Source organism: Achroia grisella, unplaced genomic scaffold (assembly GCF_030625045.1).
Source record: "Achroia grisella isolate CSIRO2021 unplaced genomic scaffold, CSIRO_AGI_Agris_v1 utg478, whole genome shotgun sequence".
Taxonomy (NCBI): domain Eukaryota; kingdom Metazoa; phylum Arthropoda; class Insecta; order Lepidoptera; family Pyralidae; genus Achroia; species Achroia grisella.
The window spans coordinates 632600-643132 of NW_026712882.1; the positions used below are offsets into that span (position 1 = coordinate 632600).

General features: G+C 30.3%; 1 protein-coding gene across 1 annotated transcript; it reads right to left on the reverse strand.

Annotated features, from left to right (window-relative positions):
• Nucleotides 1-2245: 2245 nt before the first annotated feature.
• Nucleotides 2246-8879, reverse strand: LOC131845609 (interaptin-like). Its single transcript, XM_059194687.1, has 7 exons — nt 8724-8879; nt 8382-8622; nt 7724-7841; nt 4231-7102; nt 3558-3844; nt 2945-3149; nt 2246-2464 (listed from the first exon to the last, which is right to left on the reverse strand). The coding sequence occupies exons 2-7, from the start codon at nt 8611-8613 to the stop codon at nt 2399-2401; spliced, it is 3780 nt and encodes a 1259-aa protein (XP_059050670.1). The 5' UTR covers nt 8614-8622; nt 8724-8879; the 3' UTR covers nt 2246-2398.
• Between the last annotated feature and the right edge of the window lie 1654 nt (nt 8880-10533).

Consider the following 10533-nt stretch of genomic DNA (forward strand, 5'->3'; position numbering starts at 1 on the left):
CACGATGGAATGTTATTATTAATCAATGAAATTTAGTTATTTACAGCTTTTTATGTCTTCAATTGACAAACAATATTTGTTGTTTAATATAGAAATAAATTATTATATTGTATGAAATGTATGTAAATTGTAGCTTAGTATTATACATACATGTCAATGAATAAGTGTTATGTATTTGTTGCTATTACATTATGTAGCGGACATATGCATTTATTTTGAATGTTTTAATGATTATACATTATGCTCAATATTTTCAATTCAGAATTTAAGTTCTATATTACCTGTTAATGTGTAGTTAGTGCCAATGTATTTGACAACTTTTGTATGTTATATACAAACCTTAATAGTAGCCTAATCATCCCAGATTTTCGTTCTCTTTTGTATTGATTGAATGTTTACATAGTTACAGTGTGACAGCAATATACGTACGTATTCAATATATATATATATATATATATAATATACGTACTCATAAGATGAGTACATGTTATGAGTATGTATCTTATATTCGGTGATTATTTTCCGAAATGAAAATATCTGAATTGTATCTAAATTATTATTATTCCTATTTCGTAAATAATACACATGGAAATTAAACGCGACATACGGGGTGACGACAACTAGGCTTGGTTCTCTCAAAATTAATATAACATATTAATTTTGAGAGGGCATACAATTTCAGCAATTAGCAGATGACATTTGCATTTGCATTTTCTGGGTCTTGCCCTGAGTACCGCCATGGTCAGGTGAAAGATAATTGAACACTTATATATATTTATAAACATGACCGTTGATAAAATTTCTATTAATTTTAGTGTATGTAATTAGTTGTAAAATTAGTTAACTGAACTTAATTAACATTGCATGTTGTTAGTATCGGACAATTATGTTGTGTAAGTATCACAGACTAGATGAGACCAGTGCATCCACTTATATAAAAAAGTACTACGTGTAATAACAAACACAGAGTATAATAATATGCATTTAGATCAATTGTTTATATGCGATATGCCTAAACATGTCTAAAGAATGTATACACAATGCATTTTAATTGTACTGTAGTCACCTGTATAGCTAAAGTCAAAATAATTGTCAGTAATTCACTCTATGTAAGTTTCTCTTAAATTCAGTTATCTAATTATACGGCTATAATATAAAAACTAACATATATTGCACATATTTCATTTATGTAAATAATTATCTATTGTAGTATGTTATATATCCAAATTATTAGTCATTTTAAGGTCGATAGAGAGTGGATGTGCCCCAATAATAGTAAGACTAAGCTTTGCCTTTACCCTTCTATACATAATAGTGGTAAGTGAGACGTATTTTTCCTATTGTGTTGACACATGTATGTTCTCCAAGAAGTTTAAATCATATGGAATCTTGTTTTATGAATATAGAATTGATAGCGTTAAATTTGAACGTGATATGTCAAATTTCATTGTTAATGGAGAATAGTTTGCTATTGTTGTCATCTCCTTTTAACTTTGCTAATTACGATTGGACGAGGGTGATAGAGTGTAGGACAAAAAAGTTCAAATTTATCGGCTATAATATTATGTTCACCATCCATTTGATTAAAGCTACTAGATATTCTCATACTGTGACATACCTGTATAATTGCAATATAATTTTATGTATGGTGCTCCATTTTTGTATAATTTTACATTTGTATCCTACTATAATATTTTCGAATAAACAAGTCATAGATTCCAGAAACTATTGTAGTTTCATTAAAAATGTATTATATATTAGTAATCTTTATTTACCCCATCTCCACTCCATATATTACTGTCTGTGCTGTCTATTATTAGATTTAGAAAAACTTTGTATATTGTTATTATTCTACTTTTATCTGATTTCCTTTGGAGACCTATCCGGCTCAAAAGACTAAAAAATTGAGCAAAGGGACTATTTATATTAAGTTGGTAAATATAATTATGGAAATATGGTTTTGCATTAATATGTATGGAAAGTAAAGCAGAAAACAGAAGAATGACTATACGAAAAAGTATACAAGTTTTTCTATATCAAATAATAGACAATAAAATCATAAATAATATATAAAATAATAATAATAGATGCATTGTGCACAGTATTCATAAATATCACAAAAGAAGAGACTACCGGTGATACTTACTCTATCTACAGTCAATATCAACAGATGAAGCAAGGCATTAATATTTGGAATGAAAAGCATATAATGCAAATATAAAATATTTAATTAATAATTCTAAAGTAACAGTTATTCTTTTCCATTTAAAAAATTAACACATGAGACGTCATCGGCGTGAATTTGCGGGAGGTGTAAGAACAATAGTATATCTCCATTCAACGTAACATGCTCCTCGATGACATGATCTTCGCATGCTATCAATCTATGATAGTGTTTTCACAATATATTAGCAAATACACCGTGTCTTGGTAAAGGTATTCCATTCACTACATCGGGGTTAACCTGGAAATAGAATGTAAGATTAACTATGTGTATATATAATTTATCGACATATCGAATAATGTACATAACGTACCATCCGGTCTTCTTATATATTTTTCCTAAGCCTGAATAAAACAAGTGTGTGGAAGGTGTTTTAGTGTATCTCTACAGAGTATAAAATGACGTCGCTTCCGCTGTCTGCTCGCTTAATACGCAACGGATTTTAATGCAGTTTTTTGCCTTTATGTAAGTCGTATGGCAAACAATCTGATGTTAAGTGGTAATTGTTACCTATATACACAAATAGTACAGAGGATATAACGATAAAATGTGACGGAGACGGAGAGAAATGTGTATATATATAAACGACTTTTTCAAAGTTTTTCAAGATATAAATATAAATTAGCAGAAATTTATTAACATTTATTTAGAACAAACAATATTTTTCTGACGAAGCAATTTTATTAATTGTATAGACAGATTAATTCCTTCCTTTTTTACCTTTACTCTTATCTCTCTAGGCATATAGTCGTGGAAGAACTGGTAAAACTCAAAGTGGGTCTTAACCACATCCAATCTGGCCATCTCATGCTTCAGAAGTTCGACAGCATCGTTAGGAGCGACTGGGTGTCGCCGTACATCTTTTGTAAAGTTGTATAATGTTTCTACCAACTTCTCAGAACGTAAACGTGTCTTGTAATCATACCTAAAATATTAAACATATTATTATTTTAAACTATGTACCGTATGTATACCATACTAGCTGACCCGACAGACGTTGTTCTGTCTTAACTATGTTTTGTATATCATACATATTAGTGTTTACCTAATGAAAGTTTAACTATTTAAAGAAAACTCAATGACCATATTAAATTTTCTATTGTTCTGTGCAACTTTCTTAATTTGTTCCTTCATAAAAACTTCCTAATAACAATAAACACAAGAAAATAATTAGAACAAGAAATCTAGTCGTTGACAAGTCGTGAGCAAAGGAAAAGGATATTTTAAGGTAATTTCTAAGGAATAGCGGGTCGATTATGCAGTAAGGTATGATGTCATGTTTATAAGCAGTTTGGAATACAGTAATTCAAATATGTAGACATAGACTACTTACTTGGGCTCTAATTTGGTTTCTAAGAATTTGTAAAGGCGCTTTGTAATCCAAGACGCATTTCTAGGTTGGAATCTCGGTGGTGGTTTGTATTTCATGTCTTCCAATAGTTCTGATGGCAGATCATCTAAAGGTATCATAGTTGCTTTAAACAGCTTATTCTTTGGTTTATTTTTATTCTGAACTGTTTTTATTGCAGCTCGTCGTGACATAAAATTGGGTCGGGCAGGCACTTTGAACAGGTTTATTTCTTTTGTAGGAGCTTTTAATGAATTCTTGACTGCTTCCTCCTGTAAATTTTAACAAATAAACAAATATTTGTCTATTCTTAAGATCAGGTCTCTTACGATTCATTTTACAATTTAAGTAACTATTAAATGTAAGATACAGTTAACTAGCAGTGCCTTGTATGTATGGTATGTATGTAATAATAACAAATGTGCTGGCCAATGAACTGACAGTCCCCAAAACATACATATGATTGCTTTAGAAGAGAAGAAGATTCAACTGTGAAGTACACTCTACCTGCAACATAACTTTTACCACATCTGCTCATAGTCTTCGACTGATTGCAAGGTGAACACAGAAAGAAATAAAAAAATCGGTATCTGTCGAGGTAAATAATAATGGACAAAAACCATATTTTAATATAATAAAGTGACATGATAACACTCACCATTTTCTTTTTCTTTTCCATATTTTGTTTCTTTATCTTTTGTAAATACATTTCCAGTGTTGTCTGTCTTGTACGCTTTGAAATTTCGTGTGTTGATTCATACTCTGCTTCATTATCGTTGCATTCATGGTTCGACAATTCAGTTAACTCAGTATCTCCTATTGGTACATTAGTATCCACATTTTCATCATTGAGAACTGTATGACGTTTTGCAGACTTTTCCATAACTAATGCTCTAAGAGATTTGCGAGGAGTAAAGTCTCGTCCGAATGTTTGGCGTAATGTCTTCCTTGTAGTTCTATGCGAGTCCCAACCAGATCCTTCTGCACTTGAATTTCTAGTACCATCAGATATGCCTGTACTTTCCCTAACGGGGGCCAGACTTGGTTTTATATTGAGTGGTCTGATCATACTTTTAGTCATTCTAACACTGGTGTTTCGACCCTGTACAGTAAAGGAGTCAATTTGATTTGTTTTATTCGAAAGGATAGCTTCAGGCGAGTTTTGTTTTCTTTCAAGTCTTGTTTGGTTAATCTCGGTTCTATCATGACCTTCAGGTGTTTCATGTTCCGTATCCTTTGCTAGTACCAGTTCATTATTTAATTCTTCCTCTTCTTCAGAATGCATGACTTCATCATGAGTATCATTCTGATCTTCGTCACTTTCATATTGCAATTTTTGATCACTATCATCTTCATTCTCTTCTTGAATTTCCTCAATCTCATCCTCAACTTCGTTTTCGTTATCCATTTCCAATTCTTCATGTTGGTTATTTTCCGAACTCTCACTATTGTCGTCATTATCAATATCTTGTTCATTCTCTGCTTCACTTTCATTATCCATTTCTTTGTTGCTTTGGTTTTCATTTTGAATCTCATTAGTATTGTCCTCTGCTTCACTTTCATTTTCCGTTTCTTTTCTACTTTCTTCTCGAGTAGAATTGCTTCTATTATTGATATCGCTTTCATTATCTGTCTCTTCACTATCTTGTTCTTCCTCTTGATTCTCATCACTATTATTCTCCAATTCGTCTTCATCGTCTACTTCTTCATTATTGTCAATTATGTTAAGGCTTTTCTGTAGAATAGATTCATTTTCCCCATCTTTCTGATTCTGATCTAGGCTCTCTAAACTTTCATTTCTGTCTTGAATTTCAATTTCATCTTCAAATTCTTCAGCATCAGTATTATTACTAACATTTTTATTGTCTTCCACATTTTCTAGTTGACTATTATTTTCACTATGACCTTTATCACTTTGATCATTACATTCAATTTCTTGATTATTTGCAGTGTTAACTTCCATGGTTTCACAACTTTTGGTTCCATTTTCGTTGTTATTTGAGGCGTCGTTAGTGCTAGTAACCAGAACTTCATTAACCTTATTACGACTTTTGTTACCAAGGTTTTCTAATTCATCATTTATTACTTCGTCGTGAGATCCCAGAAGTGGTTCAGCAGTACTAATACGAATATGAGATGATTCCTTATTAACATTTCGGTTTTCATTCTGGTTTGAATGTTCTGATAAATCACTTGGTTTAGATAAATCTGTCTCTGTTTCATTTATAACTCTATTTACTCGTCGCGATTTTGATAACATAACATTTTCATTATGAGATGTATGTTTTTGTGAATCATTAATAATAGTGTTCGTTTTGTTGTTAATACAAATATTTAAATTACTTTTTTCTAAAATAGTCATATTGGGTCTGCTGCATGTAGATGTTTCCATGTTTTCATCATCTTGTAAAACAACCTTGACAGGAATTGCTTCATATTGGTGAGATTTGTTTGATTGTTCGTTAATATTAATATTAACAGCTTTTTCTTTATCATCATTACCTACATTTTTGCTATTTGATAGTTCTTTTCGGCCACCTTTATGTATACTATTAGACATATTTTTGCTTTTATTTATGGACTGGTCAACAATATCCCCACTTATAGATTTTGATCTCAATGTAACAGAATGATTTAATTGGATATCCATAGTTTTATTTAATCGAGATTCATTTTGTGGTTCTTCCACAACAGCATTAGAAGATATTGTACTCTTGGACTTATTTGATTTGGAAGACATATTCATTTGCTTTTCTGTTATATTTTGTTGTTTGGATTTATTTGATTTATTGGATTGGCTTGTTTTATCATCAGTGTTGCAAGTAGCAATACTGATGTTACTTCTAATTTCAGATTCTTTCACTTCTGAAAGTTTGCTTAACTTGGCTCTTTTTACAGGGGTTTTACCACTAGCCATCATATCTTCTAATTGATTTTCAACCATGGTAGAAGATGGTAATAGTTTCCAATCATCCATTTCAATATCAGTAGTAATACTGGAGGTTGGCGAATGTTCTCTAATACCATTAGAAGCGGAACTGCGTCGGCGATGTGGCATTTGATCACATTTCCTTTGAAAACCAAATACTTTAGGCTGTATTTCAGGTATTTCCTCTTCACTATCAGACATAATAAAATCAGCAAATATATTTTTTCGTTTAGTACCTGCTTTATTACCAAAAAGATTCCTAACTTGCCCCTTTTCTTCAGCTGGTGCTATCGCTTTTGTTTTATTAACTGTTTTATTTGGAGAAATATTAAGTAGAGCAGCAGGAAATGCAATTTTATTCCTCTGCTTAGAACTTTGTCCAAAAAGATTTTTTGGCGCAACATTTATGGATTTTTCGAGGTTTGTATTTGTTTTATGAAGTTTGGCCAATGATTCCCTACTTTCTATAAGTTGTCCAAACTTATTATGTGGGTGATTTTCTTTCTGAGTAAACAGTTTACGTTGTGGAATTACTATACTGCTAATAGATTCGCCATCACTGCTCTCAGGCAAGTCTAAAGTATAGTTCTTTTTTTCTTGGCTGAAAAAACGTTACAGTAGTGGTGTAAATTCATTTATACTTCGAATAGTCATATTTATATGGTGATTATATTACAATTTTGTTAGTCAATAGTTTCAATGTCATATGTAATGTTATTTTATCATAATTTTACATATTTAAGTATGTACAATATACATATTGAAAAAGTGAATAGAAAAAGAATAAAAAAAAAGCCTAACAGGCATTAGACTTTTTTTAGTTGCATGCAAAACTAATTATAATAAACATTTAATTTACAAGATCGGATCACAATATTGCACAATATATCATAAGATTAGAAGTATTATTTATTCATTATTAGCAGTACCCGCAACTTTGTCCACATGGAATTTAACTTTATTTTCTAAAATAAAAGTAGCCTAAGTTACTTCTTATTACATCAGCTACCTGCCAATAAATCCCATAAAAATTGGTCCAGCCATTTCAGAGATTAGCCAAAACAAACAGACAGATAGACAAAGATTGTAAAAATGTTATTTTGGTGTATGTACCATATTTATATTCATATGCATGTACCAAACAAAATTTATTTTAATATTATTAATTAACATTAATAATTAGGGTCAAATGTGTCCACTAAGTCCCATAGGACATTCATACCTTAGTACTTCTACATCAATATATTCTTCAACAACATTATTCAATTCTTCTGTTTTAGTGTTCATTACTTCCATAATATCAGTAGTATTTTCATTGAGTTTCTTCCACCAGCTCCGGCCTGGAATTAAATACATATGTATGTTAATATCAATGATAATGCATAATACTCTATGTTACAATACATACAATTTATTGAATAGAATATGTTTTGTGTCAAATGAAATAAAATCCTGTTGGCTGTGATATCTGACAATTCTAATATTCAAATATTATATCTTTATATTTTTTTCCAGCCACAGTACTATTTACGTTATGTTGTTATTCCATAGTAGGCATCAATGCCTCCATGTTTTATAATCCTTACATAAAGAAAAGATGAGCTGAGGCCTATTCAAATACTCAAAGCCTTATAAATTATTAATAAAAAGCAATTATATTAATAGCCCAAACATATGTTAACATTATTTAATACAGGGTAACTAAGTTTAAAACATGTAATGATATACTGTAGTCACAAACAGGCAATATATGTATGAACCTATTTATATTTTACAGCTGGCAAATAAGAAAATGGGCTGCTAGATTATAAGCAGTTACTGTACTACGTAGTCTTTTTTTTTTATATTACAAAAATTTATACTTATTATATTATACTTACGTTTTGGCTCCTCAATATCTGTATTATCGGTCAACAAAGACCGTCTATTATTTATTGGAGACAGCACAAAGGAGTTTGCGTTATTGTCTCCGAATTGTATTAATGATGTCAATCTATCAGAGGTGTTGGATCGCGCAGGAGAACCTTCGCTACGGGTTCCACGAGACTTGTAACGACGCGGAGTGAGTACTCCTTGTGATCGAGAAGGTGACGGAAGTCTAGATTTTCTCATTTTTGTAATCTAATATTTTAAAAAAGATGTAATTAATATAAATCTTACAGAGACAAAATTATTTCATTTATTTCTTGTTTACAACAGCTTTAAAACATTATCTAACTTACTTTTTTGAAAACACATGCATATTAGGACACTTCACTGTTTTATTATTATATTTACTTAGTAATAATTAACAGATAGCCTATCCTAATGAAAGTAAAGTTATTGAAAACTTGGGAAAATAATTAAATCAAAACGAAAACAAACTTCATTTCATCCGACCGTTAGAGAACGATTGTCTATTTTTTAAATTTTGTCCACAGACAAACATAGATATATTCAATCTTTGTATAATGTCATCCTTTGATTTGGCTTATAATTTTGTCATAATATTTTTCAAATACAATTATAAAGGTAAATACAAATAAATGCAGTTAAAACTATCAACATAAATATGTTAGAATTTCAATTTAGTAAATTTTATATCATAATTTTTAAGATTGAATATTCTGTAAGCTCAATTGAAACTGTCAATGTTTATTAAGATACATATTAGACATAGTACATTAGCGCCCTCTATGATGCATTTTATTTTATTCAATTGGTTACGATTTCAAATTGTGAAGCTATCGTTATTATTTTTAAATTATTATAAACTTTTATTCTAAGTAAATATGAAGTTACATCATTTTTATTTTTTGAACTATGTTTTTGATTCAAAATTTGTAATCTATTATTTGATATTGTAGCGTCTCCTTTAGTCTGTGCACTGGGCGCGCGAAAATCATACACTCAAAATATAAATTATATTATTATATTTAGTAAAATTATAATTAAACTAAATGTAATCATTGATAATTTTATACAAAAATGAGTCTGTTTAATTCTTTTTACTAGAAACTTTGTAATTTGAAAAATCTCAAAGAACACCTCATATATATATATTTTTTGATCAGCTATTTGAGTTCTATTTATATTAGTATATATACACTATACATAGTATTCATGTTCAAGGGGTGAAAAGTTTGGCTAAAAAGTTCACTTGGTAAAAGTAACAATTCATTATCGCCTCGTTGCTAGATAAGGTTTCATCTTATAGTAAAATTTAGCTTCTTACCACGTTAGGAGGTATAGTATAGCGTTTCTTTTGTAATAATGTAGGTAGTAGGTAACTATTTGAGGTTATTTGTTCGCCATCCTGGCTCTTATTATAACTGTTTAGGTATGGAAAGGAGTGGAGTGGGATTGGAAACGTAAAATAGAATAAATTAAATAGTTCAATGAACTTTCTGTGTACAGAACACTGAAAGCGAAATAGATCAGTGAACTTGTGTTCTGTTGTCCTTTAAGTCCCAAATAAACATTCCCACACCTCAGGTTTGGAAGTTGACAATGAACAAACACACAAATGGTATGACATAGAACAAATTGTGAAGGTTGAATGAAGGTAATAATGTATTTTCCACATAACAACGGAAAATACTTAGGTAGGTATTTTATATAATCAATATGCTACATTTTACATATATATAAGAACCTAACTGAATAGCAGTAGGTATCTATGGTTTTTTCTTTTTTTTTAATCTTATAAAACTATTGAGGGATTATTCAGCAGAATAAGCCATACCCATCGGTACAACAATACGTAATATGTATATAGACTATGGTTAATGTCTAGTTACCAGGTAAGTTGACCACCAGTTAATGATGAAATTCGAATAAAGACAGATTAATTAACACATCGTGCGAATTCACTAGCAATTAATTAAGATGGTTTCCAGGAGGAAGCGTGAATGAAGCTATATTTTTAGTAATTGGGATGACATTACATTATAATATTCTTCCAGGGCTATCTATATCAAGGGTGTAAGAACATTCTAGATTTTCGTCTTCAATTCTGTGTTCTGTAAGAGATGCTCTGAAAATAGAATTGTT